General features: G+C 38.4%; 1 protein-coding gene and 1 long non-coding RNA gene across 5 annotated transcripts; both read right to left on the bottom strand.

Moving 5' to 3' along the window:
- Positions 1 to 247: 247 nt before the first annotated feature.
- On the bottom strand, positions 248 to 27,330 carry Srsf11 (serine and arginine rich splicing factor 11). Of its 4 annotated transcripts, none has more exons than XM_052178849.1 (13): positions 27,213 to 27,330; positions 20,398 to 20,594; positions 15,927 to 16,060; positions 12,060 to 12,169; positions 11,080 to 11,172; positions 10,498 to 10,547; positions 8,328 to 8,455; positions 6,828 to 6,909; positions 5,037 to 5,168; positions 3,045 to 3,134; positions 2,152 to 2,268; positions 1,644 to 1,782; positions 248 to 1,541 (listed from the first exon to the last, which is right to left on the bottom strand). In XM_052178849.1, exons 1-13 carry the CDS (start codon positions 27,300 to 27,302, stop codon positions 1,347 to 1,349), a joined length of 1,557 nt encoding a protein of 518 aa, XP_052034809.1. In that variant the 5' UTR covers positions 27,303 to 27,330; the 3' UTR covers positions 248 to 1,346. The 4 variants fall into 4 exon arrangements, with proteins under 4 accessions (XP_052034809.1, XP_052034810.1, XP_052034811.1 ...); XM_052178850.1 differs by having other exon boundaries at positions 248 to 1,538; XM_052178851.1 differs by having other exon boundaries at positions 2,152 to 2,247.
- On the bottom strand, positions 12,901 to 15,920 carry LOC127682527 (uncharacterized). The gene is made up of 2 exons (XR_007977378.1): positions 13,911 to 15,920; positions 12,901 to 13,444 (listed from the first exon to the last, which is right to left on the bottom strand). It is a non-coding gene; the product is annotated as an uncharacterized LOC127682527 (long non-coding RNA).

The raw sequence follows: 27,330 nt of genomic DNA, 5'->3' as shown, positions 1-27,330 counted from the left end.
TAATTTCAATGAAAATATAAATTTGCTAGGTATAGGTGATATATTCCCAAGACACTGTTGTATGACCTCAGTCCTATATCTAAAACACAGGTTAAACCATAATTTAGACAGAAGGTAGACAATTCTGTTGGCATCTCTACTGAGGGGATGGACTCCAGTTATTGTTTGAACATGTAGACAGGGAATGATGTAACTGACATATGTTCAATGCGTGAATAAACACAATGCAGCTCTGTAGAAACATGACTTATGAGTTTAAGGGTTTTATTATCAAAGTCTTGTAAAACAATTTCAGAAACTGTACATCAACATGGCACAGACTGTAGCCTACTTTTGTTTTTTAACTGCACAAAAGTGAAGCTTGTAACTAAGAAAACAGTTGCCTAACTAGTCTGCATATAACATGGAATCACTGTGCATAAGATACTACTGCAATCAAAGTAACACAAATTTATTGGTTTTATACAACTTGAGATCAAATAAAAGTACATTATCAAGGAGAGCTGTCATATTTTAAAAGCACATGAAGGTCAATTTAAAATGCACCACCACTTCTTGTTCAACAGTGAGGTTTAAAACTAATAAAGTTGAAAACTGAAAATCAGGACAAGGTCATTTTCTAGTGATGGGCTGCGTTCACTGGTAGAGATGTGAAATAAATTATTGGGGAAAAAAAACATAAGTAGCTATGAAAAAGTGAACAACTCTAATTCAAAACATCATATTTTACAGCCAGCTTTATTTGAAAAACTTTTACTGTAATTTAAAGCCTACTTAGCCATCAAAAAAAGGTTAGTGCATATATAACCTTTGAAAGTTAAACAAAGCCACAAAAATTTAGCCACAAGGCTCAAAAGGCTTATCTATCACAAATGCTTTTTTCCAGATGTAACTCTAAGAATGTTAATTTGTCATGTCAACAAACAAGACCATTAAATAGGTCACTGTGTCAGAAAGTTTCATGACGTTTGGGGTAACATGCAATCAGTGCATTCCCTACATGGCTCTATCACGGCAAGGACTCAAACTCTAGAAATATTCTAAGTGAACGCACTGAGGATCAGAGACAGAGACAATCCATGCCTGCTGGAGATGCATGCAGCTGTTCATCTGTGTTAGAAGCAGCAGTTGCACAGCTGCTTGATCACGCAAATGGATGTAACCATGGCAATGCTGGTCACCCGGGTACCACTTTATAGCTTTTGCTATAAAGCGCTAGAGGTCATGATCAGGTGTTCTGAAGCCATTGGTAATGTGCAGCTGTATACACCTAGGTGAGATGAACACACACAGCATTAGGGATCACAAGGAATGACACTGAGGCCCATCTGCAGCCAGACTTGGGCTTAGTCACTCATATCCATGTCTTCTTCATGGTGATCATCCCCGTTCACTTTGGACTCCCGAAGATCACCCACTCCCTTCTCCACAGAGCACTCCTTTGTTTTAGGGGACACTGCCTCTGTTGGTCTCTTCTCCTCTTTCTTTTCCTTCTCACTGTCATAGCCTTGTTCCTCTTCATCATAATCCCGAGTCACCTGCTTTGCCAAGGAGAATGGGAAAATAAGCTTCTTCAAAGGAAAACACTTCTTGATAAAACAGCAGCAGCACCATGGTGTTAGCACCCCAGTCTGTGTACTTACTTTGACGTCTTTGTCACTCTCAGACTTCCTTTCTCGCTCCTTCTCCTTGTCTTTGCTCCTCTTCTTTTTACTTGTTGATCGTTCCCTTTCATCTCTGCTTCTTTCTTTGTCCTTATCTTTCTTCTTCTCTTTTTTATGTCTAGAAAGAATAGTTAGATGTGTTTATAAAGTTGCTTTGTAGAACTTTTGGCAGTTTCATTCCTAAGTGATCAATAGGTCTTAAGATGATGAGCTTAATCAAGCTGTCTAGAAAGAATGCAAAGAGCCCAGTTTGAAACACTGGGTGATCAAAGAAAGAATTTAAACCTGATAGAGCCCTAAAGTGCTAATTACCTCCAAAAATCTCAAAGAGAACAATGCATTAAATTGCACCCAAAGAAAATTATTGCACACACACACACACACACACACACACACACACACACACACACACACACACACACACAATCTAATTTAAAAAACATGAGTCCCAAATATTATAAATCACAGATATAAATGATACCCCTACCTCCTTGGGGATGGTGAGCGGGACAGCTTTCTTTTAGGAGACCTGGGCTTTTTAGGGGATCTTGTACCACTCCTACTTCGCCGTCGTCTTCTCTCTCTAGAATCACAAATGTGCAAACTAGGCTTTAAAATATAGTGTGGTCTCACCAGCTCCATTAGGAGCTTCCACAGCCTAAGACCTGCCTCACAATACTGTTTTAGGCAATAACAATCTCAAGCTTAAGAAAAGACTATTGTGATGCATAGATCTGGAAGGAATTCTTTATCATATATAATGTAAAAATGTGCCCTGTAGTTAGCCCTCTGGAGTATTTTTACTTTCTTGATGATATTTTTTGAGACAGGGTCACATACAGTTTAAGTTAGCCTTGAACTGGCATTCTATCTTCAAGGACACCAAAGCTTATTTTAGTTTTCTTCTAAAAATTTTATAGAATTGCCTTTCAAGTCTTTGATCCAACTTTTCAAGTTTTTGAAAAACATGGCACAAACTTCTGGTAAATGCTGTACCCAAGAATTTGTGAACATCTGATTGAAATGGAGTTGAACATTAAGAATGCTTTCTATAAAGTTTGCCACATCCCGTTACTTCTATCCTGACTAAAAATTTATATATAGTTACTAGAGCCTTAAAATGACAGTCAGCCCTTAAAATTCCTCCCATTAATTTTTTACCAAATTATTATCTGGGAAAGTAAACATTCTTGAGCATAACTCGTGACTATAGTTAACATATCATAATGAAGCTACCCCTGAAATCAGGACACCTTAGTCATCAAGGCTTGGCTGTCTAAGCCTCATTTTCTCAACACTGAGGTATTTGTTTGATTCTGGACTTCTTGTGGCCTGTTGAAAACAGTCATGCCCCCCAGGCCTCAGGTGCTGTTGCCTTACCTGCTTGCACTCCGAGAGCGTCTGGCTGTGCTGTAGCTTTTTGGTGGAGTTTTGGAACGTTTCTTTTCTTTATCTTCTTTCTTTTTGTCTCTAACAAAATTTAATAAAAGTATGATGACCAACAAGTCATTCAATGTAATCTCACCCTTATGACAAATGGCATATTTGTAATAAAATTTTTCTAAGCTTCCATTTTTCGTGACAGTTCACCTAGAACTTATCTCCAACAGAAAAGTGGCCTATGTGCTGAGAAAAGTATTTAAGATGTTGGCTAGTTTCCTGTGTTTGGTATTGAGTTCAATGGTCTTAATCACTGTTGCTGAGTCCTTTTCACTTGTTGACAAGTTCCTGAACTCTGTAACCATGTAAGAATCCAATAAAGGACCACAGCCAATCATTTGCTCTATCACCGGTTTCCTTCAGTGTACACATACTGAGGAAAATGCCAATCTCAGACTAAGCCAAACCTGCTTCCTTTTTCTGTTACTGCATACTCTGGGCTAGTGGGTGACATCTGACTCCACTACAATGGATAGGTACCACACTACACTCAGTTCCAAAGTTCTTTACAGATCTTTCCCAATTCATTTCTATTTAATCCCACAGTATACACTCTACCTTGACTCCTTCCTACTCTCGTCCTTGTCCTCCAGCAGTCATCTTCTCTTGTCAGACAGCCTTTATTACCAAATCTCCCAACAGGCTCCAGTATACCTTCTCAAGTACACCATGCACTCTATTGGTCTTTCAAGGCACAAGTGTGTGCTATATATACCATTATATTCTCCCTTCAGCAACTGATCAATATACCTGAATTTGTACAGCTATCACTGAACATGGATCCTTCTTGTGTGACTTCCTTGTTCTCAATTGAAAGGTCTTAAGAAAAAGAATACCAGGATTCCTTCTCTGTGTATGTAAACAGTTCCTTCTGATTAGTTAAGGTACATGTTCATCACCAATGAAAAATGGTTGAAGGGTAAGGAAAACAGAAACTATTATTATTTTTAGTTATTCAAAACTAGACCATTGACTTAAAAGAATTTTTCTCTGAATGAAAAGATGGACTCAATTTTAAAGGATATATTTTTAAACTTGCATGTATGTTTCTGTATGAATTTATGTGTACCATGTGTATATAAGTGCCTAGAAGCCAGAAGAGAATGTTGGATGCACTAGACCTGGAGTTACAAGTAGATGTAAGAATCTGGTGTTAGTTCCAGGAACTAAACCCAGGTCATCTATAAGAGCAGCATGTATTCTAATTGTTAAAAGTCATCTTTCCAGCCCCAAGACTAGTCTTAAAAAGGCATTTTTAAGTGGAGAAAAAATTACCACTTATTTTTTCATCTTATGAATCCTCAATTTAACTTTATTAGTCATATTACAGACTTTCTCTAATATGGATGGCTATATGTCTAGACCATAAATGATCTTTCAAGAGTGTTTCCAACTACTGATGATGACATGAAGATAAATGAACACAGCTAGCTGCTTGCTTAGAGTTCCTTGGCACACAAAGAATGTCTAGGAGTCCTAAACCCACACTCATAGCAGTGACTAAATGGAAAAGAGGAGAGCCAACAGGTAGGTAACTAAGAAGTGTTAGAGCAGCTAAAGAGATGGCTCAGCAATTAAGAGGACTCAGGATCAATTCCCACTACCTATATGGCAGCTCACAACCACTGTAACTCTAGTTCTAGGGAATCTGATTCTTAGACTCTGTGCGTCAGGTATGCATGTGGTATAGACACCCATATAGGCAAAACACTCAAACACATAATTTTTTTTAAGATGGCAAAAAGAATTAAGAAAAAAAGATATATTACACCTTCAGGATGGCAGGAGACAAGAAAACCAAGAGCAGCATCCTCAAGCCATGTTTCTTTTCCATCCTGTCTCCTCCCCATACCTCACCAATTCTGTAACAAAGAAGCACGGCACTGGGGTTTCAGGAACTGTGGCTGCTGCTTCTGTTTTGGACAAATGTACCTGGCTTTGGATGTGCTCCTTGACCTTCTACCCCTCTCTCGGGAATGAGATCGTCTCCGTCTTGGACTTTTGGATCTCCTCCTACTCCTGGATTTGGAGTGTGACCGCCTCCTTGACCGGCTTCGTGACCGCCTAAAAGTGTAAATCAGTAATTCTTATGCATAGATATAAAATGTACACGGAACCCATTTCAGATAAGAGCTATACGTATCAAGCACCAGAGAAAATTTCTCTTTTCAGCTGCGATCATCATTTAGCCCAGTTATCTTCTAGACCTCACCTCAGAAATTACTGATGTGTGTTCATGATGTGCACTCACTTGTGCTTGGGTATACAACTGATAGTCTAATACATGTATACGCTACAAGTTGATGCCAGAAGATTCCATGACAAAATATAATCTCCCAGGAACCAACAGACATAGGTATTTTGAACTGAGCATGTGAAGGATGATTTCTTAAAAATAAACAAAGCATATTATCCCTTTAAGGAAAACTAATCTGCCGTCAATAATAAAATCTGCCTTCCAAGGGAAATAAAAACGTGAAAATTTAAAGTATGAGTTTGATTTGTTGGTTTTCTGACGAAGTCTGAGATATCATTAAATGCCAGTGCATAGTGTTGGGTAGCAACCAAAAATCACGCCAAATTTGGATAATTTATCAAGCAGTAATTATAACCTCCCGAAAATATGAAAACTCTTTTCTAAGTGCTGGTCCAGAGGCTAGGTTTTAAAATATGCAAACATGACTATGATCAAAATAAACTATGTAATTTCTAAAGAATAAAAATATTATATTAAATATGTGAGCCAAGCATGATGATATGATCATTAACTTCAGCACCTCGAGAAACAAGTTCATCTCTATGTGAGTAGCCCGGTGTACATACTGAGTTCTAGGACAGCCAAGGCTACATACTGAGACTATCTCAAAACAAATCCCCCAGAGAAAACAGCAAAAGTAAACAAAAGTAGTGTAAAATTTGAATGTAAAATCCTATTTCTTCTACTAAGTTAAAACTTTAGATTGGTGAAATACAACAAACTCTTATTTTGGGTGGTAGGTTATATTGTATGCTATGTAAAATGATATGGATTAGCCATTATGACTTTCATAATGTTTAATATGGTTAGATATAACCCACATGCTAAAGTACATTGACTTTATTTTTTTAGAGTGTGAAAGCAAAGACTCCTAAGTTTGGAGGGGGACCCACTCTGTTACAGAAAACAAAACCTTACATATTTATAAAAGGGTATAATCATTGTGGGAGATGAGAACAAATTCACTACACAGGTCTAGATTTGACTTTGGGTAGTAGAGTTTAGATCTAGAACACAGGGAGAAGTTTCAAGTTACTTGCTCTTTTTGACAAAACTGTAACATTTTAGTGTTTCCTGTCAGTGAAAGGACATAACACTGCTTTGGTTTTAAGTAGGAATTACCTGTTCACCTTTCTCCTAAAATGCTCAAGGAACACCCCTTTAGGACTCCATGAGCAGCAATGACTAATAATTAGACCCACTTTACCAAGGAGGTGGTCTTCAAGGCACAGCTAGCTGATGGTCAAGAGAGCTAACCTGTGTCTGGAGGATGAGGGGGTTTCCTGTCAGTGAAAGGACATAACACTGCTTTGGTTTTAAGTAGGAATTACCTGTTCACCTTTCTCCTAAAATGCTCAAGGAACACCCCTTTAGGACTCCATGAGCAGCAATGACTAATGATTAGACCCACTTTACCAAGGAGGTGGTCTTCAAGGCACAGCTAGCTGATGGTCAAGAGAGCTAACCTGTGTCTGGAGGATGAGGGGGTCCTCCTCCTCCTCGAGCGTGATCTTGATCTTGAATGCCTTCTCTTTTCTTCCTTCTTGTCTGATTTAAAAAAAACAAAAACAACAAAACTGTATTAAGAAATGCTTAACAAGAGGCACATGTGTGAGATTCAGGAATCAAAGTCCAGCCCTCCAGCTGTCCAGAAGCACACATGTAACCAATGAGACAATATGCTGGCCTTCAAAGAATATTTTGTCTTTATTTCAACCTTTATAAGACACCCTCAAATGCTATAAATGCATGTTTCCACTCTAGGAGGTTTCAGAGAAAGGATTCCTCAGCTTTCAGTAAATCCTATGGCAATTTGTAATTGCTAACTGAGGTTTCATTTGCTATCTAATCTGAAATGCTTTTGAGGGCTCAAGGCAACTCTGTGGCTTTCTCCTTTGTTCTTTATAAGTCTCTACTGAGGGTAGTCCACAAATATACCTACTATTCAGGCGCTAATATAAACATTTCAAATTCTGATCCAATGAAATGTTCACACCATACACAGCTGTGCATGTATACATAAAAAATATCAAGAACACGGCCTTTCTCTAGTACCTAAGTATAACTTATATCAAAATTTAAAGCCAAAACCATGACTTATTCTCCTGTCCCTGTACCTTAGTGACAGAATCTGACTGATGTTAGTAAGCCAGCTTTTTCCTAATACATGCCCATTCTCAACTGTACATGTAGAACAAAACTGCCTCATTTCCAACATATCAAGTTTCTTTAACTCAGGATCTAAGAGGCAACTAAATCCATTGCCCTGTTCACATGCTCACTATTACCAAATGATGCCACTAATTTATTTGGTTATTTCATTCATATGCCTTTATTGATAGGTATGTTAAAGTAAAGCCATACAACCATAGAATTCATTATAGGTAAACCAGTCATTTCAGTCTCGGTTTTTAACAGAAGCAGTTAGACCTTCTATAGCAGTACAAATCCAGCTGTACTTCTAAGACCCCTATTACTTACTTGACACCTTATCAGATGATATGCTTATAGCATTTGCTATCAGTTTATTATTTATACTTCAAAATTACTTCCCAAGTAATAACATTTCCACTTACTAAGGAATAGGAGTTTAAAAAAAATGAATCAAACATTATTTAAGAAAATGTGCTTCATTACGAGATTTACATATACGTAACACACATACACTGGGACAATTCATCTAATCAACCTCAAAAAGACAATCTGTCCAGAGCTCGTTTAGTGGTGGTTATACCTGCTTAGCATCCACAAGCCTCCAGGTTCCCTCTCGGCAACTCCTACCACCACCCAAAAGTATCTGATTGGCACTCTACTACATGATTTTTGTGTCTCAGAATACAGAAAGTCTTAAAAACAAAACAAAAAACGACAAGAATGTTATTCAACAACTTCTACATGTAGGCCATTACCAGCTTTACCAAGAACTAAAATTTAACATTCAAGGAAAATGTGTATGAGCATTTTACCTGGCTCAATAGCGGCAGAAATCAGGGACTGGGCTTCACGTACTCTCTTCATGGCTTCCTCTATTTCTTTACTAGAGGTGTCTGACTTCAGACTTGGTGAAACAAGACCAGCTGCTACATGATTCAATCTAAAACAAGAAATAGTTTAAAATTTAAGCTTCCATTTCAAGTAAACAGGTATATTTCACACATCATCTTTGTAAATAATACTTGAGAGCAAAATACCGGGACCACCATTTTAATAAGAAGCATTCAGTGAAGTGCTACTTTCAGAGATCTGGAGTAAGAAAATACTTATTAATTTTGGTAAATGCTAGTATAAGAGAACATATTGATGCTAAAGTTAACCTTTCATCAAAGGATTTAGAAATTCTTAGGGGAGCAGCCGGGCAGTGGTGGCACATGCCTGTAATCCCAGCACTTGGGAGGCAGAGGCAGGCAAATTTCTGAGTAAGAGGCCATCCTGGTCTACCGAGTTGAGTTCCAGGACAGCCAGGGCTACACAGAGAAACCCTGTCTCAAAAAGCCAAAAAGCAAACAAACAAAAAACCCAACAATGTAGGGGGAAAGCATTACCTTTTAGACTATACAGATGGGGAGAAACTAAGGCAGTGTTCAATAGCTCACAAATGATCTGCCTTCAAGTGCTTACACATGCAAGGAAAAAAAAACAAAAACAAATCCAACAAACTAAACAACCTCATTTATCGTTGGAGAAGAATGTCATCAAGAACAGGCACAAATGGCCCTTGAGATGACTCAGCAGGCAAGTGCTCTTGATGTCAAGCCTAATGACCGAACCAACTCCTTAAAACTGTCCTAACCTCAACACACACTGTAGCCTGTATGCACGCATAGCACCTCACTAAACGTATTTTTTTTTTTAAAGGAAAAACAAGTTTTTTGTTTGTTTGTTTTTCCAAAGAGTGCTGGGTGTGGTGGCCCACTCATTAATCCTACCAACAAGAGGCAGAAGCAAGCAGATCTCTATGATAGTCTGATCTATACAGCAAGTTTCAGGCCAGACAAGGGTAGGAGAGTGGGCATACATAATGCACGGGTGCTACTAATTTGCTGGTCTGTGGGGATAGTAACCTACTAAACCACGTCCTTTCTCCTGCCATGTTCTCCTACTTACGAATAGTGATGATGTTAACTAACTCCAGGAGACATGAAATAAAACTCCAACTTAGTCTACATTGGAAAAAGTCCCACGAATCTGTTATCTATCAAGGAGGAAAGAATTCTAAGCACTGGGGTAAGAGTACCTCTGTAGTGTTAGTCCCCGAACATGTACTTCCTTCTCCAATTCCCACCTCCCCCAGGGCTCAGACTCTGATCTAAAAGCCAAGATGTTTTTCTTTGTGGTCCCTTCTCCTGGCACTTCTATACATTTCCCATTTCTTTCTTTTCTTCTTCTTCTTCTTTTTTTTTTCATTTTCCGAGACAGGGTTTCTCTGTTTGGTCTGACTATCCTGGAACTAACTCTGTAGAGTAGGCTGGCCTCAAACTCAGAAATCTGCCTGCCTCTGCCTCCCAAGCACCACCACCCCAGCACGTTTCCCATTTCAACGCACATACTTTGCCACAATGAATGTTTAATACTAATTACAGAAAATGCTTTGTGTACTTTATTGATTTTTTTAAAAGTCAGGGTCTCACTATGTAGCCAGTCTACACTATATAGACGAGGCTGGCCCCAAACTTACAGAGATCTACCTGCCTCTGTCCCCTAAATGATGAGATTAAAGGTTTGTGCCACCATGCCTAGACTCTAATGTGTATTTTGTATAAATCATCAAAATACCACTTTCATGCTATCACTCTGTAACAAACCACTCACAATTATTAGGAAACCCTCAAAAGAAAACTCATAACAGTTGGGCTTAATTTTGGATTCCCTTTCTTGTTTCTACAATATAATACATAATGATGTAATAAGCATGTCCTAGGAATAGCTAATTTTTTTTCTATTAACAGTAACTGTTCTACAATGCTATATAACAGAGTAACTGTTCTCAACTTGGTGTGGTGTCTATGCCTGGAACCCCACCACTTGAACAGGAGTTTGAGTTCAGGCTTGACCACATAGTGAAAATATGGCAAAACTATATTACACAGTGAGACATATTGACAGTTACACCAAACAGGGACAAAGGAAAAAGCTTACTTGGGATCAACAGTACTCATAAGTTTCAACAGCTGGTCTGCAGCAAGGGACTAAAAAAAAAAAAAAAGAGAGAGAGACCATGAGCACACTGTGATGACTGAAGTGACTGCTATTTTATTTTCTTAAGTTTGTTGAAAAGTTCCAGGACAAACTGGCAACCTATAAAGTACAATGCTCTGTGTACATCCATGGCAAAAAGGTAAAATGCAAATTACGAATCCTAACAATGGGCGACTTTGTCACTAAGGGTACAGAAAAGGGTGGAAGCAACTTTTCAAGAATAAGTCTGAGTAGTCTGTGTTTATAGGATCAGCTCTTGTTTATTCCAAAGACTTAGAAAATCTGAAACTCCTTAAGAGTAACAGAACATCTCTATAAAGTAAGAACTGAGAAACAAAACATTCTCTAATGTGTTAAGGATTAATGACTGATTCAGTGGCTATTTAAAATCTATTTCAAATGAGTTAACAGAATAAAAAGATTACTACAACACAAGCAGCTAATCCTTGCTTTGAAATGCAAGTTTAATGAAATAATACCCTACAAATACAAGTTTATAAATGAAAGGTAGGTGAGATATACCTGAGAGTTTAAGTTTGTTCCTGGAAGCCCAAGTGCAGCAAGGGCAGGATCAAGAGCTGGAGCTCCCAACGCAGCCAGGGGAACAGCGCCAATCTGCAACAGTTAAGGGTCTTTTATATAAAACATCTTTGACTTTCAGTATTGGGTTAGACACGAACTTTCCCATTTATGTAGGCTATGTGTATAGTGTCATAACAGCTAAATGGTATAAAATCATTACTGCATGGCTCAAATTCTGCTGTACAAAATATCTAAGAACTAGACATAACTATGTCCCAGTAAAAGTATATCAACAGAAACAAAGGTTGTGGTTTGTAGTTCCTCACACTTGTCCATCTAATGGTCAACCTTTTTGTTATAAAACATTACTCCTCTAAGATTTATAAGAAAAATGGCCCTCTCAGAATAACCTTAAGTACTCATTGCATCCTCAATGAAAACCCAGCTCTGTGCTATGATGACAGGACCCTAAGTACTTTTCTTCTGGCTACTGTCATGTATGCATGCTGTCTAATGATTATTGTTTAGATAATGCTGTCTAATGATTATTGTTTAGATATTAAGGTAAAGGCTTCTTTTGGAAGCCATTGTATCCTGTCCACCCGGTACTATCTTTGAGAGCAGACTTTCTCCCAAAACCACTCAGTCACACTTTGAAAGTAGAAATCTCAGTACTAAGTCCTCTGGTCAAAATGTTTGTGCTCTTGTTCTGCAGCACTGTTCTTCACAGGACCGCTATTTACTTATTAGATGTATGGTAACCTCCACCTCTTTTCCCCTAATCATCCCTTGTTTCTGATTTACATTGCCAAGATCCTGTCTTCTTCCTGACAGAAGTTTTAGTTAAACCACAAATTAACACAAACATGCAATGTTTTACAGAGGCAGTCATACTTTCCATTTATGAGCTGAAGTCATCTATTGTCAAATACTACCTCAAACACCAAATAAACCTTTTCTGAATTCAATGGTGTAAGTACCTGGGTAAGTGGGTTGGGCGTAGGCAGGAGTCCACCACCAGGCAGAAGACCTGCCACTGCATTAGCTGGTGCCAATAGAGACAAAGCCTTAGTCTCATCAGGAATAACTCCTGCAGGGAAACATCCTTGCATGAGAACACACCCTCTTTGAAGACAGAAAACACACAAAAACACCCAGAAAATGTCTCCCTGATACACCACCTGAGTTTGTTGAAAGTACTTATGTTCGCTAAAATATAAAGTTTGATCTCTATGATTATTTATCATTAATTTTATGTCAGAATGAAACTTCAATGTGTGAAAATTTGTTTCCTTTTTCTCTACAATGGTTAAGTTTCTAGAGTAAAAAAATAGCACAATACACACTACTGTTTTGTTAACACTGCCAAGATTTCATCACCTGTACTCGATTTTTAAGTCATGAACCAAACGTAAGCAAGCACAGTCGGTTCTCCAGGGGTGTGCTCTCAACTTTCAAAAGCTGTTTTATGAACAACGACTCGTGTCGGCTGCTTCACTATAAAGCACACAGAAAAATCAAGATACACAAGACAAAAAAAGTTTGATTTAGGGGTTAATAATATGGTACAGTTACTATGATTTTCTTTACACCTACCATACAAATTTTGTAAAAATTAAAAGAAGGAAAGTATGTAAAGGAAATATTCTGTTGGAATCAAGAGTAGGGCTTTTGCTGACTCATGAATATGAATGTTTCTGAAGGTCTCTGAATACACAGGGGAAATGTGTGTAGGGGAGTGATGGGGAAAGGGAGGGAGAGGGAGGGAGAAAAAGAAGGGGATGGAGAAAGGAAGGGAAGAGGAAGGGGAGAGAGAGAGAGAGAGAGAGAGAGAGAGAGAGAGAGAGAGAGAGAGAGAGAGAGAATAGGTAAAACATGGCACATTCCTTACCTGTACAGTAAAATGCTTTAGGTTCCAATATGTGCCATGCTAACCGTATCAAAAAATGTTGCTATATAGTGTCAGTTCAATATCTAACTTGTTCAAAACTCCTTAAGCCCAAAACCACATGTATGCCTACTTTTAAAGCCTAATCTGTGTATTCAGATAAAATCTAAAGGTCCTAAGACAAATTATTTATGTAGACAATTTAAATTCTATCCAACAGCAAAAGCCCTATACAGATGGATTAATCTGTTAATGTGCCCAAGCCCCCAAAATGAGAGTTCAATAATACAATTAAACTACATATTTGCAAATACCAGTAGTATTTCTGTAATACATATTAAGAAACTGCATCTCATCATAAAACATACAATATGTACAGGGCACTTAAGAGAAACTGGATAAGCTGCAGAAGAAAACTGTTGGGTGGTATTTTCAGCAGGGCCTGGTATATAGTTCAGGCTGAACCAGGGAAAAGAACTGTAAAACACAACAACAAAAAAGAAAAACCACTGTTAAATAAAGGTAATGGTTCCTTCCACCTACACTGAGAAGTGCCGATAATATAAACAAATGTATACTACACAGCACTGCTATCTTGCTTGTGTCAGAGCTGTCATCAATTTAGATACCGAGAGTTATGGAGGGAAGGGGAGATGATCATTTGGATACAGGGCATTAATGCATCAATATTAACAAACCTACAAAGATAAAGGGATAATTTTGCATGCAAAATTATGTCTCAAGAGGATATATTAAGTATCAATATATTACTCAAATTAAGTGCATCTCCAACATTTCTGGCAAGCTAAAATCCTCTTGAATTTATTGTGAGACACCTGAGAGAAGATCTGCATCCATTAAAAAAAGTCATGCATCTGATCCTCTGATTAAAAAAGGACTAAAAACAAAACTACAATTTAAAAATAGCAATGAGGCCCCTCACCAGTTAATTTTCATGCGTCAAGAGTATTTTTTTTTTACTGCTGCTTTGATAGAACCATGAAATACTGCATGAATGTGTAGAAATGAAAGAAAAAGAAACAGACAAAAGAAACAAACATTAACCAAGGAACCTAGATGTCCCCAAATCCATTACTATTAAGAGCACCTTCCACATCCAGCTATCTATCTCTATGTTTTACCAAGTGAGGCTATTCTTACCGTATACTTTTGGTCTATTGTTCTAACACACTGACCAAGAGCCAACACCAAGTGTTAAGGGCTAAAACCAAGTGAATGGTGACAAGGGGATTGAATATATCAGTTTACTTGTGGAGGTAACATTAATACAGCACATCATACCACAAATTAAATGCAGCGAAAACATATTCCTGAACTGAGTATTTCTAAAGCTCTAATATACTTCCCAAAACCTCACTTTCGAAAACATCTACAAAAATTACTATGGCTTAAAATAATTATAAAGACCCAGATATATGATATACCGTATATTCCATCCCAAGCTCATTGTATTATGGCTAACTGAAGCACTCTGCAAATTACTCACATGACCGTCTCAAGACCTACAGTCTACTTTACTCATCCTGAATTGAGTTCTGTAAAGTTCTCTGTTGGTGTAAGGTGGTGGTTAAGTCTTATCTTAGGCACACTGAAATAAAAGGAATTGCTTATCCAAAATACACTAAATCAACTTCTGACCTTTCTTTCATAGAAACATTGTTACTGGCCTCACATCTCTAATTTTAATACACTGTTACCAAAATAGCATGCCTTAACTCATCTCCAAATATAATTTCTTTAGAAAAACCAGAGGCAATTCTCTATGATTAGACATTTCCAACTTTCACAAAGTATGGTGGCAAATCTTCACATTTGTCTTCAATTATCTAAGAAGCATCTAAAAAGCAACAATTACAAGATACAGCTTCCACTAACCAGTTTATTAAAGGAAAGGGAAAGCATGTAGATCATGGCCAGTATATTAAGTTATTAAGTTAAAGTTCAGTACGTATATCACGTCAATGATTTCCTCAAATAAAGATTTATAGTTACCAAAAGCAAACCAAGCAGCAGTTTACTGGGAACAAGCTAATTGTAAAGTATGCCTTAGAAAAGTTTTTACAAAATGGCATTAAAATAGTGCTGTCCTGTCACAGTGGCTTTTAGATCCAAAAACCTGCTCATTTTTTTTCTGTCAAATTACTTTAACAGCCTAAAACGTAAAAAGAGAGAAAATGCAGTTAACAAATGGTGACAGCAGGAAACACTTGGGGGCTCGAGTGCTCGCTGGTTTAGTTAGTGTCTAGAGCCTGCAGCTGCAGAGCACCCACTGTGTCCAGCCATCTGGGAGGGTTTTGCATGTGCCTTCTCCACTACAAAAGTCACACACACAACAGAGAGAAGAGTTTATTATTTTGAGATATTCTAGAAAATATAACAAGAACAAGAAAATCTGCCATAAAACAAACACCCAGTGCCCATCTGGCACCTAAACTATAGGAAATTTTAAACTTTTACAAAAACTAAAATTATTGCAACCCTTGGTATACTGGAATTCAGCATGTGGTTTTTGTTTTTGTTCTATTTTAAGGTAGGAGTGAGAGAATAAAGAAAATAAAATTGACTTAGCTACTGATTTTAGAACAAAAGTATCATGCACTAATTTGAAGGTTTCTGTGTGAGAATGATATGGTATGAATGTTTACCTTTGGGACTTCTTAATACTTAACATAATATATCAGAGTTTGGAATTCTGTTTAGAAAACTTAAAAACATTTTAAAGATAGCAAAAAGTTAATTACCTTATAAAACAAACTTTATTCCTCAGTTTTAGAATAAGGAAAAAAAAATCTCCAAGTAATAATTATGGAGTGCAGTATAACAAGGGTTTCAAAGTAACATTTGGAATCTGACAGGCTAGTGATGCTTACTCTACATCTACACTGTGGCCAATGGCCAGGCAGGGGTGCCCACATAGGTAGTGAAACAAAGCACAAACCTTCAGCATATGGTACGACTATCAAAGCTCTGTCAACGAACACAGTGTTTGTCAGATGCTGTGCCACAACTGCCGAGTCTGGATCATGGAACTTAACAAAGCAGACACGAGAGGAGACTGGCAAAGGTGAGTCACTAAAAGATAAAGAAATATCATTAGAAAAACAGCACTGGCTAAAACACATATACATCACCAAAAGGACAATGCTCAGGTAAAAAAAAAATACATAGATGCATTTTAATTTAACCAATTGAAAAGACAAAGTCTTGCATAACCTGATGACTTAACAGAGATGCAATGCAGACATGCTTCTATAATCACTTAAAATTGTAACACAGCAGCTTAAAAACCATTTAAGTCAGAGAGACAACTGTATCATTTTAGTGTCTGTGCATACATGTGCTTGTGCTGCTCGAGCTCAGGGTAGACACTGAACCACTGATCTACATCCCTAGTTCCAACACCAACTGTTTTTAAACACAAGTGACAGTTCTGGCATAGCAAGGTTTTATTATAGGTGTAACTTCACAGTGTAACTTTAAAGGTAGAAAGTAATCCTAAGCAGACACAATGACACAACCCTATAATCCCCATCTCCCAGGAAGCTGGGACAGAAACTGTAAATTCCAGACCAGCATAGGCTACATTGAAACCCTGTCTCAAAACAAGCCAAAAGTTACATCTACTTGATAATCAATGAGCATTCTTGACTTGAACACCAAACTGATTCACCTTGACCCTACATCTATAGATGTAAGATAAGTATTCTTCTTTTTAAAAGACTTGTCTTTATATATGTGAGTACACTATCACTGTCTTCAGACACATCAGAAAAAGGAATCAGATCCCATTATAGATAAGTTGTAAGCCACCATGTGGTTGCTGAGAATTGAACTCAGGACCTGTGGAAGAGCGGTCAGTGAGTGCCCTTAACCACTGAGCCAAAGCACTTTAAACAAGGCTTTCTGGTTTAAAGCCATTGTCAGACAAAAGAAAAAAAAAGCACATACATAGGCATTTATACATGTTATGTAGCACCTCCTCCCCATATACTTTAGGAAATGCACATTGCTTCTATAGACAAGTGATAAAGTGCAAGCTATGGTAGTGAAAGAAGATAGTGAAGAATAGGTTTTAAAAAAGATATAACAGGTCAATTCCTAGCATAAAGGGTTGCCTCCTAGACCCAGACCACAAGTTACTTGAGAGACCAGTTCCCCAGGACAGTAACAATCTTAGCCACTGACTGTGGGAAACCCTATTCAGGTTCTCTAACAGCACAGCAACATTAACCCTTCCTTCTACTTTAATTCTTCCTGATACGTGAAGATGAGCTTAGGTGAGCTTAGGGTGCAGAACCAAGCAACAAGGCATCTGCATCCACAAAGCTGAATGCTCAATGCTTCTAAAAGGATATGGCTTTCTTTTAAGACACGGTGTTATGTAAGTTCAGGCTAGCCTTGCAAGACTCTTGATCCTTCTGCCTACACCTTCCTGCTGAGATCATGTGGCTCAATGAACACATTTTAAAAAAATGTCTAGAATTTGAGAAAAGTTTTCAATCAGAAATAGTAAAGAGAATGTCCTAGCATGAGCACTTAGACACTTTTTTTTTTTTTAATTTACCAAGTTCTTCAAAATGAAGTTACCTTCTGTTTTTAAAATCCAACAGAATAACACCTTAGGAAATTATAGGCATTCTTTAACACTGGTAATTGTTGTCCAAATTGTGGTGAACACCCCCACCCCCCAAAACAAAAAAACTCAAACTAGTTCTTAGAATGAATAGATGGTTAAGAGTACTTCTTGTGGAGGACCCATGTTCGATTTCCAGCACCCAGATGGGCACTTACAACAGTCTATAATTCCAGTTCGAGGGGATGTAGTGCACTCTTCTGGCCCCACATCAGGCATACATGCATGCAAAACACCCATATACAGAAAAGGAATCTTTAAAAAAGAGAGACCATTCTTGAAGTATATATAAAACAGTTTTTTAGAAAATCAGAAAACATCGCCTTCAAGTTAACTATACCTCACTTACCAATACATTTCATTCTGTGTAAGGACCACATTTAAAAGCTTAAGTATTAGCTGGGCGGTGATAGCACACGCCTGTAACCCTAGCACTCTGGGAGGCAGAGGCAGGCGGATTTCTGAGTTCGAGGCCAGCCTGGTCTACAGAGTGAGTTCCAGGACAGCCAGGGCTATACAAGAGAAACCCTGTCTCGAGAGAGAGAGAGAGAGAGAGAGAGAGAGAGAGAGAGAGAGAGAGAGAGAGAGAGAGAGAGAGAGAGAGAGAGAGAGAAAGACCCAAAAGCTTAAGTATCAAGAAGCAAGATAAGAAAAACAGTTCCCTTATGTTTCTGCTGCTGAAAGAATTTCAAAGTATCTTCTAAGAAGCACATAGAAAATTGTGAATTCCGGTGTTTACCAAGAACCCATTGAATCAGAATCCCTCTCCCAGGAGGGACTTCGTTCTTAAGACCCCCCCCTATTCATGGCCACTCAAATGTAGGAATTTTCAATTTAGGCCATCACACTAGTCTTTTAACTCTACCATAGTACTGTGTTGGCCATTTCCAAGCAGAAGACTTACAAGAGTAACAATCACTTGAAAACAATTTTACTGACTTCACCTTGCCTCTTCCTAATTATAGAATGAAATATGCAATAACTCATTAAAGTACATTTTTCTTGAAAAGTGGGTAAGATCATTAAAATGATCACCGATCATGTTTGGTCCATGAAGGTTTCAAATGAAGAATGTATCTGTCCACAGCAGCCTTTGAGTACAGTGTAACACTGACATGCTTCACTGAGATCCCTACCTAGATAAGCACCCATTGTGAAATTCATTTAAAACTAAATACTTTATTATTCACTTCAACAACAATACAATAAACACCATGTCTATAATCACAACACTTGGGAAGTAAAAGCAGGAAGATCCTGATTGGAGGTCAGCATAGCCCATGTTGACCCCTGCCCCCTTGAGAAGCCCTTCCCTGGCCTGATGTGTTTTAGTAGATGTGTATGGTACATGCATTCTTCAAAACGGAATGCTGATGAACTCAAGAATCTTGGTCTATGAAAGGCAGGAAGGCCGACCTATTCTGTAGGTAAGTACACACAGTACCCTATATCATTTCAAGGAATAAACAAACCCCCAACTATTCAGCTTATGATGGAATTACCCATGTCATCACAAAAAGACCAGCTCAAGTCCATCACAACCTCCTTTAAGGTATTGTCCACTAGCTAGGTCTACAAGGGAAAAAAAAAAAAACAAATGAAACAAACAAAAACTAAAAACACCAATACAATACCCACTTCTTTTTTCTTTTATAATACAGTATAGAGTTGCTTTGGAAAATTAACAACGTGAGTGACTATAATAAGACTTTTAGTAATCTGCAGGACTAAATGACAATTAAGTTGAATATATGATTTTTTTGAAGTTTTAATATTAGTTTTGGAGCAGTCTGAAGGGTAGGATGTGATGAAACAGAGAGCATCAATTTCTGTATGCTCTTATAAGGAGTTACCCTGTTTATTTCCAAAGTCAAGATTCTTCTCCAAACAACTGTTCCTAAAACACTAAGAAATGGTTAACCTACCCTCTGCATTTTTCCTCTAAAAATTAAGAATACAGCAATGTTAAGCACTAACAGTTATATAAAATATTTCAAGTAGAGAAGTCATGAAATTTAATAACAAACACATAGGCTTATATCAACTTCAGCACGATTAGTGATTACACACACAACAGAAAACTGATGATTCTCATTTATTCTGAATTTAAGGGACAGCATAGACCCCCAAAATTTGGTTGGTAGTTTTACTACCATTAACCACTATGTTTTCACTAAACTTTATAATTCTTTCTAGAGGGCATACAATTATTTCAAACGTGTATTTTCTATCTTCATACCTTCTTTGTTCCTTACAATGAATACACTTGTTTTATACTACTGCAATAGAAACCATTTTTAAAAACACGACAAAACTCACATAAAACCTAATTCAATTTTAAGCATCCTGTAAATTATTTAAGCACACCAGGATTCAGCTATGATGAATTTCTGGATAATATAAAAACTTAGCATTCTGGCCTATTGATTTAGTTGTCTGTCGAAGGGTTGGGGTTTGACGCTCTTCCCTAGTTCAAAATCACAAGAGCAAACCTGATTTACATCAAATGAATAGCAGCAACAATTTTACTTCCTTTCTAACAAAGCACTGGATTTGCTTTTCTTTTAAAGGGGGGATTTAATGGAAGCATTAAGTGCCCAAAGCAAAATGATGGTATAAACAACATCAAGAGGAAAAACATTCCTGAAACTCCAGTCGGGCGTTCAACCCCGGCCTGAGGCCTGGCGGGCCCGCGGATTTTCCACGCTAGGCTCCGGCGGACCGCGCGCCTCGCCTCACCGGAAGGGCCGCGGGCCCGCAGTGCCCTAGTACTCACTCCGGCGGGAAGAGGCGCAGCTCGTCGATCTTGCCCAGGAAGCCGAAGAGCGTCCGCATCTGCTCTGAGCTGGCGCTCGGGGACACGTTGGTCACCTGGATCACCTCGGTGCCACCGCCTGGCCCGCCACTGGGGCCTGGGCCCGGGCCTGGCGCGCTGGGGACCACTGCCGTGTTGCTCATGGCGCGGGCTGCCTCCTGCTCAACACATCAAACACAAGACAGAGTGAGAGCGCGCGGCACTGGCCGCCGGCCGCACACAAACGGCCGCCGACCTCGCGCAGCGCCGCCGGCCCACAATTCTACACGCCCGTCCGCGCATGCGTCTGGATCCCGGAAGTACGCGTCCAGTTCGCGCTCCTGCAACTGTCCCGGCTGCGCCCACCCAGCTGAGCTACCTCAGAAATGGTTCCTGTTTACTCCACATAGCACCAGAAGCACTTTCTGGCTGAATCCCTCCACCTAGCCGCTGAAACCTCCAGCAAAGACAGTTTAACAAACACGCCCTGGCTCTCTGTACGCTCACTGAATTTTAGCTTACCTTTACAAGTTTTACAATTCTTCAATATATTTCAGTATACGGTCAGCAGTTTGAAATACACCTGCTTCAACACGCATATTCTTCACTACAAAAACAAAAGCCCCTGCCTTATTTCTTCGGCCTCATCTGAACTATTCCAGTTTTCTAATATAAAGATACAAAATTACTTTCTCTAAGCCTTTCCCCCACAAGACAGAGTTTCTCTGTGTAGCCCTGGCTGTCCTGGAACTCTGCAGACCAGGCTGGCCTTCTCCATGCCTTTATACAAGCCACGAAGTTACCTCACCTCATCTCACTGCCACCAGCTAGTAACAGCACTGCTTCTGTTATTCAAATGTATTCCCCAGACTGCAGAACCTAGCACAAAATCTGAAAGTTACTGTCCAGTGAGCACTGAACACCCGAACACTCACACCAACCTACTTTAGTCATTTATCACACAGGCCACGCTAATTTATTTGACTCAAAACTACTGAAAGCTAAAAACCTCACACTTTACCCGGAGAGTTACAAATCTCTACACTGGCAAGTAACTCTTGGCCAATACTGACAAGGATGCAACTGGCTTGCTAGGTCTACTCACAAGTTCAGTGACTTAGTTCTAGTTCTTAAGCACAGAAGGGAGGGGCTGATTAATGTGCCTCATCAGAGTTAAAACAACACCAACACTATCACTCATCAATCACTCCCAAGATAGTGTTAGTAGTTTCTCGATGAATCAGAGGTATCACTCACTGCTAATTACAAATTCTCATAGCTCAACGTTCTTAGTATCAGGAGTACATACAATGCACTATTCATGCAATACTCAATGACAGAACAAAAGAGCACAATGACAAAAGAGTTCAAGGTTTGTCTTTTGATTTTCAGTGTTATTTACCATCAATTTATTAGCTGTGGAAGGTACATGAATATCTTTAATATTGTTTTGCATTTCAAACAAACCATTTTATTACATTTACTTATTGTGTATGTGTGTGCCATGGTGCCCTTCGGAGGTGCTCTCCTTCCACCATGTGGGTCCTTGATCAAACTTGGGTTTGGTCCATTCTACATTTTCCTATATGCTTGATTTTTTTTTTTTAAATAAAAGTTATAGAGTTAAATCAAAGAATAAGCTGTGATAAAATATTTTAACCACAGAATCTGATTTATGTGAGACTTACTGAGTACACGAATTGATGGCGTCTGATGCAGAAAGGCTAGCAAAAAGAAATTTTATTTAAATGAATATTTTCAAGTATTTAGCCATTCCAAAATAAAAAGCAAAAATTTCAGGAAAATTGGCTTAAATACATTTTTATTTCAAAAATCTACTGTTTTCCTGGTCAATCTAAGTAACTGAATAATTTTGATTATCACCATAGATCTACTAAGTTGAATAGGCAATGAAATACTTATCATTGTTAATGACTTTCACAGAAATAATATAGCTAAGAGCAGGTGATGAAAATATTAAGACAAACAGCAAGTGTATCCAATCTATGCCAGTTTAAGTGATTTTTAAGATTTGCCAGAAAAGGCAAAAGAAATACAGAATCTGGAAATAGGCAACAAACTCTTCTCACCACTTCTCCAAACTCACAAACGTCTCCAAATACTATGTCTCTACTACCTTCTAGGGATTTCTGAGATGGTAAAAGTATAGCATAACATGAAAAACAGAAAAAAAGACAGCCAATGTTCCCACTCTATTCCAATTGCAGTTCTCTGACAAACTCTCCAAAAGCAAACATAAAGATGTAAGAAATGCATGTACTAAAAAGGCAAGACATGCAGAATCTGCAGATTTTAGAACACAGAAAGAGCCAGACATTTGCCTTGTGAATTTCTCATTTTAAAGGCCCTACAGAAATGTTTTTGCTAAAGCCTAAAGCATTTTGATGACATTGATCAAATAAGTAGTTTGTGGGAAGTAAGGAGAAAGGAAAGCAAGACCAACATCTCTAAGATAGAAAATAAGCATCTGTATTAACGGTAAGTAAGTTGAGTGTAGAGTGAAAAACAGGTATTTCTAGATGATGGACCTCAAGAAGAGTTCACAAGTTTGCACTTCTTTTTTTTAATTCAATATAATTTATTTACATTTCAAATGATTTCTCCTTTTCTAGCCCCCCACTCCCCGAAAGTCCCGTAAGCCCCCTTCTCTTCCCCTGTCTTCCCACCCACCCCTTCCCACTTCCCCATTCTGGTTTTGCCGAATACTGTTTCACCGAGTCTTTCCAGAACCAGGGGCCACTCACGTTTGCACTTCTATATTTAAATGTTCACCATTATATGCCAATACATTTAACTGTGGGTTAGCTTGGTTGGTTTCTGGAGACAGGTTTTCACTTAGCAGTCCAGTCTATAGACAAGTAGTATCAAACTTGAATTATCCTTCCCTCTAAGTCTCCCAAGGTTACAAGCACCAAGCCTGGCTATACCATTGCAATATTTTCAACAATAGAGAAAGCAAACAAATCAGTACAGGTAGACAAAAAATTGTGGGTCAAGGAAATGACAAAAGAAATCAAAACAACCAGAAATCTAATCACCAAAGCTTAAATTAACAGTCTGTGATTTTCAGTAAACTATCAGATTATTTATACTTTCCTTTATCAACTTAAATCAATGGTAGAACCATCTCACAAAGTAGGAAGGCATATACTAGAATATAATACATCATATATTAGAATCATGATGAATGTTAGAGCAGTGTGATTGCTTCACCATTCATAAGCATGAAGAGAAGCAATGAAACACAAACACACAACCCCAAATACAACACTTTTTCTTCATCCATTGAGACCAAGATGAACAGCCACAACTCCAATAATAACAAAATATAAATCAAAGCTACATTTAAAATTGGGAATAAATGCTAAATATGCCCTGTTTTCAAAGGCAGCAAGGTTACTGACTGCTTTTAGAAGTCATCTGGTATAAAGACAAAAGTTGAATTGCAAACTGAAAATTTTAAAGAAAATAAATATGTCCTTTCAATAACAGTTAACATAAGATATCAGCTTTCACAGATAAGACAATATTCTGAAATATAAGAATGATACTGGTTCAACACAGGCTAAACAGTCTTTTCACAAAAAAACAAATAAAAACACAAATGTCTGCAAAGCAAGTTTTCTCTGCTAATTTTGCAAGCAAGTGTGCTTGAAAACTCTGCACAAATTAACCTCTTTTTCTCTTACTAGAACAGAAACTACTTATTTAATAAGTCAACCATCAACTCTAGCGTTCTCTCTCTCTCTTGCTTTTTTTTTTTTGAGACAGGGTTTTTCTGTGAAGTCCTGGCTGTCCTAGAACTCACTCTGTAGACCAGACTGGCCTTGAACTCAGAAATCCACCTGCCTCTGCCTCCCAAGTGCTGGGATTAAAGGCGCGCGCCACCACCGCCAGGCAACTCTAGCTTTCAACTATGAAAAAAAAAATCTAATATATACACAAAATGTCATGAGTGACACAGCCATGCTTGAAAGTGTACTATTAAATTGTAGTGCTAAGAACGGATTTCCCTATCTGATAATAAGCCTTACTTTCTGTCATGAAACAAATTAGCACTTTCTGGGTGACCTGATTGCTTATGTTTTTGGTGTCTGGGTTTTTTTTTTCTCTTAATGTCAAGAGACACTAAATAAAATGCATATAATAAACCATAGCCAAACACCTCCATAAAAAAAGGTAGGTATGCCTAATCTTCAACAGGACAGAGGAGGGGTCCTTTTCACTATTCCATAGAGCTGGTGATAGAAACTAAAGCCTTTGCAAATATGCAAATGTTCTATAAGTGAACTGCATCCCCAAAGATGTGATCTTTTATTTTATTTTATTCTACTTCAATAATGCAGAATGTCTAATTTAAAAGAATATTTATTTTTATTTATGTATATGTGTGTGCCTGTATAAGCTTTTATGTGCACCATAAGTGTGCAGATGTTTGTAGAAGCCATATTCTTTGAAATGGAGTTAAAGGCAATTGTAAGCTGTCTGATGTAGGTGCTGTGAAATGAAACAGGACCCCAGGAAGAGCAGTAGGTGCTTTTAACCACCGAGCCTTCCAACTGTCCCCATATTGTCTAATTTTAAAAATAGCAAATACTGAACAATGTTTTAAAAATAGCACTACTGAAAAATGTTTCATTTTAAATGCATTAGTCTTAAAGTAATTCAACTACCATAAAGAACTAGTTCTCAAAACTACAGCCATACTTTATAAACAAGCTCAATTCATGAATTAGCTTCCAGTTTCCATCAATTAGCAATAAATACATAATTTTCTCAAATGCAAGAAATAATTTTGGCTATAACTTGTTTATTTTCCACATGCTACATAAGCATAAAATGCAATATATTATGAACTTGTATTAGCCAAATCCTTATGCCAGTTCATATCTATTGATATAGAAATATGCTAGATGTGGTGGCACTCATTTTTAATCTTAGCACTTGATAGAGTGGATTTCTTCAAGTTGGAGGCCAGTGTGATCTACACAGTGAGTTTCAAGCTAGCTAGGGCCACATAGTGAGATTCTGTAGACTCTAAAACAAAACTCTAAAATACATTTGAGTGAAACTGCATGTGATACAGAATGGTCAGACCACACCAACTCTACTTTTCAGCTAATACTGTTCTCCTCATTAGGGTGACAAGAGTTATGCAGCCTTCTCCTAGCATATATTCTTTACATTTAAAAGTAGGGGAAAAATTGGAACTGAAGAGATCGCTCAGCATTTAGGAGCACTTAATGTTTTTTCAGAGCACCAAAGTATGATCCTGGCACCCACATGGCAGGATGCTCACAATCATCAAATAACTATAGTTCCAAAGGATATGATACTTTCTTAGGCAAAAAGGCAAATGCACCAATACACATAAAATAAATTAATTTAAAAAATCATTTCGGTGATAGCTAACTTTATGTTTAAAAGTTAAAAATCTCTACTTAGAACTACAAAGCAAGATTAGACCTCCAATGTTAGGGGTTGTTAAGGATAATTTTTTTTTAACTGATGTTTCTGTAAACAAGTTTGTTCTGCTTGCACATAAACACATTGTAATTTTGTTCTTTGCCTTTATAAACCCGACTGAGTTGGCTGGGAGGTGCATTCTAGTGGCTCTCTAAACACCTCCATACCCATAACCATTTCATTCATACTGGTGAGATGGCTCAGCAGGTAAAGATGTTACTGTCAAGCTTGGTGGAAAAATAATCAACTCCCTCAAGTTGTTCTCCGGTTTCCAGAGGCACCAGGACACGTGAAACCCTATTCATGTGTACAGAAACAAACACTAAACTTAAGAGGAATGTAATATAAAATCAATCTCAAAGAATTTGGTGCTGAGCTGGACACAGGATTCACGACCTTCCCCACATTAGGGGAGCTACATCCCCAGCCCAGGATAGTCAAAGGCTAGCTACTTCTTCAAACGTTGTTTGAGGAAGTACAACGTTACATCAATACGTTGTAAACTCCAGGAAAAACTAAGCAGGAAATTGCTACTTATTAAATAAAATTTTGATTTTTTGTATTTCCAACAAAAGCTACGCATTTAAAAATTTTTTTCTTTCTTCTTTTTGCTGACTTCCAACTCAAGAGATCCACTTGACTCTGCCTATCTCGTGCTGTGATTAAAGGCGTGCGCCACCATGCCAGGTCAGTATCAACATTTTCATTATCAGAAATTATTTTTAAAACTTCGTAAGAGCCGTAAGAGCCGGGCAGTGGTGGCGCACGCCTGTAATCCCAGCACTCTGGGAGGCAGAGGCAGGCAGATTTCTGAGTTTGAGGCCAGCCTGGTCTACAGAGTGAGTTCCAGGACAGCCAGGGCTATACAGAGAAACCCTGTCTCAAAAAAACCAAATCCAAAAAACCAAAAAAAAAAAAAAAAACTTCGTAATATTGGATTATCCATAAATTGGTGAAAAATGAGCTTCGTAAGTTTGGGGTCAACTGCATACGTTAGTCTGTAAGCAGGTAGGATTCGAAGTCCAAGCTGCTCCAAATACACCACAGCTTTTAGTTGTCAGGAGGGGGACACATCATTAAGATCCAAGCTTTGTGTCACTCGCCATCCTGTATTCCGGTATCAACTCAAGACCACCGACTCGCTGCACCCAGCAATCCCCAAGCCTGGCGCCCGGGGCCATAGGCCGCGCCTTAGGTTTCGACGCTGCCACGTTCTGATGCGACGTTGGGTAGCGCAGGCGTGCCCGACCGCGCTAAGTAGGGAGCCCATGTTTTCCCCGAGGATCTCTCAGCCCGTTAGACGCACTTACCCGAAAGAAATTTCTCCTCAGTGCGAGGTTGGTGAGGGCAACGGAAGGGCTCGTCGGTGCTGCGGCCCCGGGAGCTGGCGGTGACGACATCAGCGCGCGCAGCTAGGGCAAGGCCCGG

This window comes from Apodemus sylvaticus, chromosome 4, assembly GCF_947179515.1.
Source record: "Apodemus sylvaticus chromosome 4, mApoSyl1.1, whole genome shotgun sequence".
Classification (NCBI taxonomy): domain Eukaryota; kingdom Metazoa; phylum Chordata; class Mammalia; order Rodentia; family Muridae; genus Apodemus; species Apodemus sylvaticus.
Note: the sequence above shows the minus strand (reverse complement) of the source record. Positions and strands in the feature narration are given on the sequence as shown.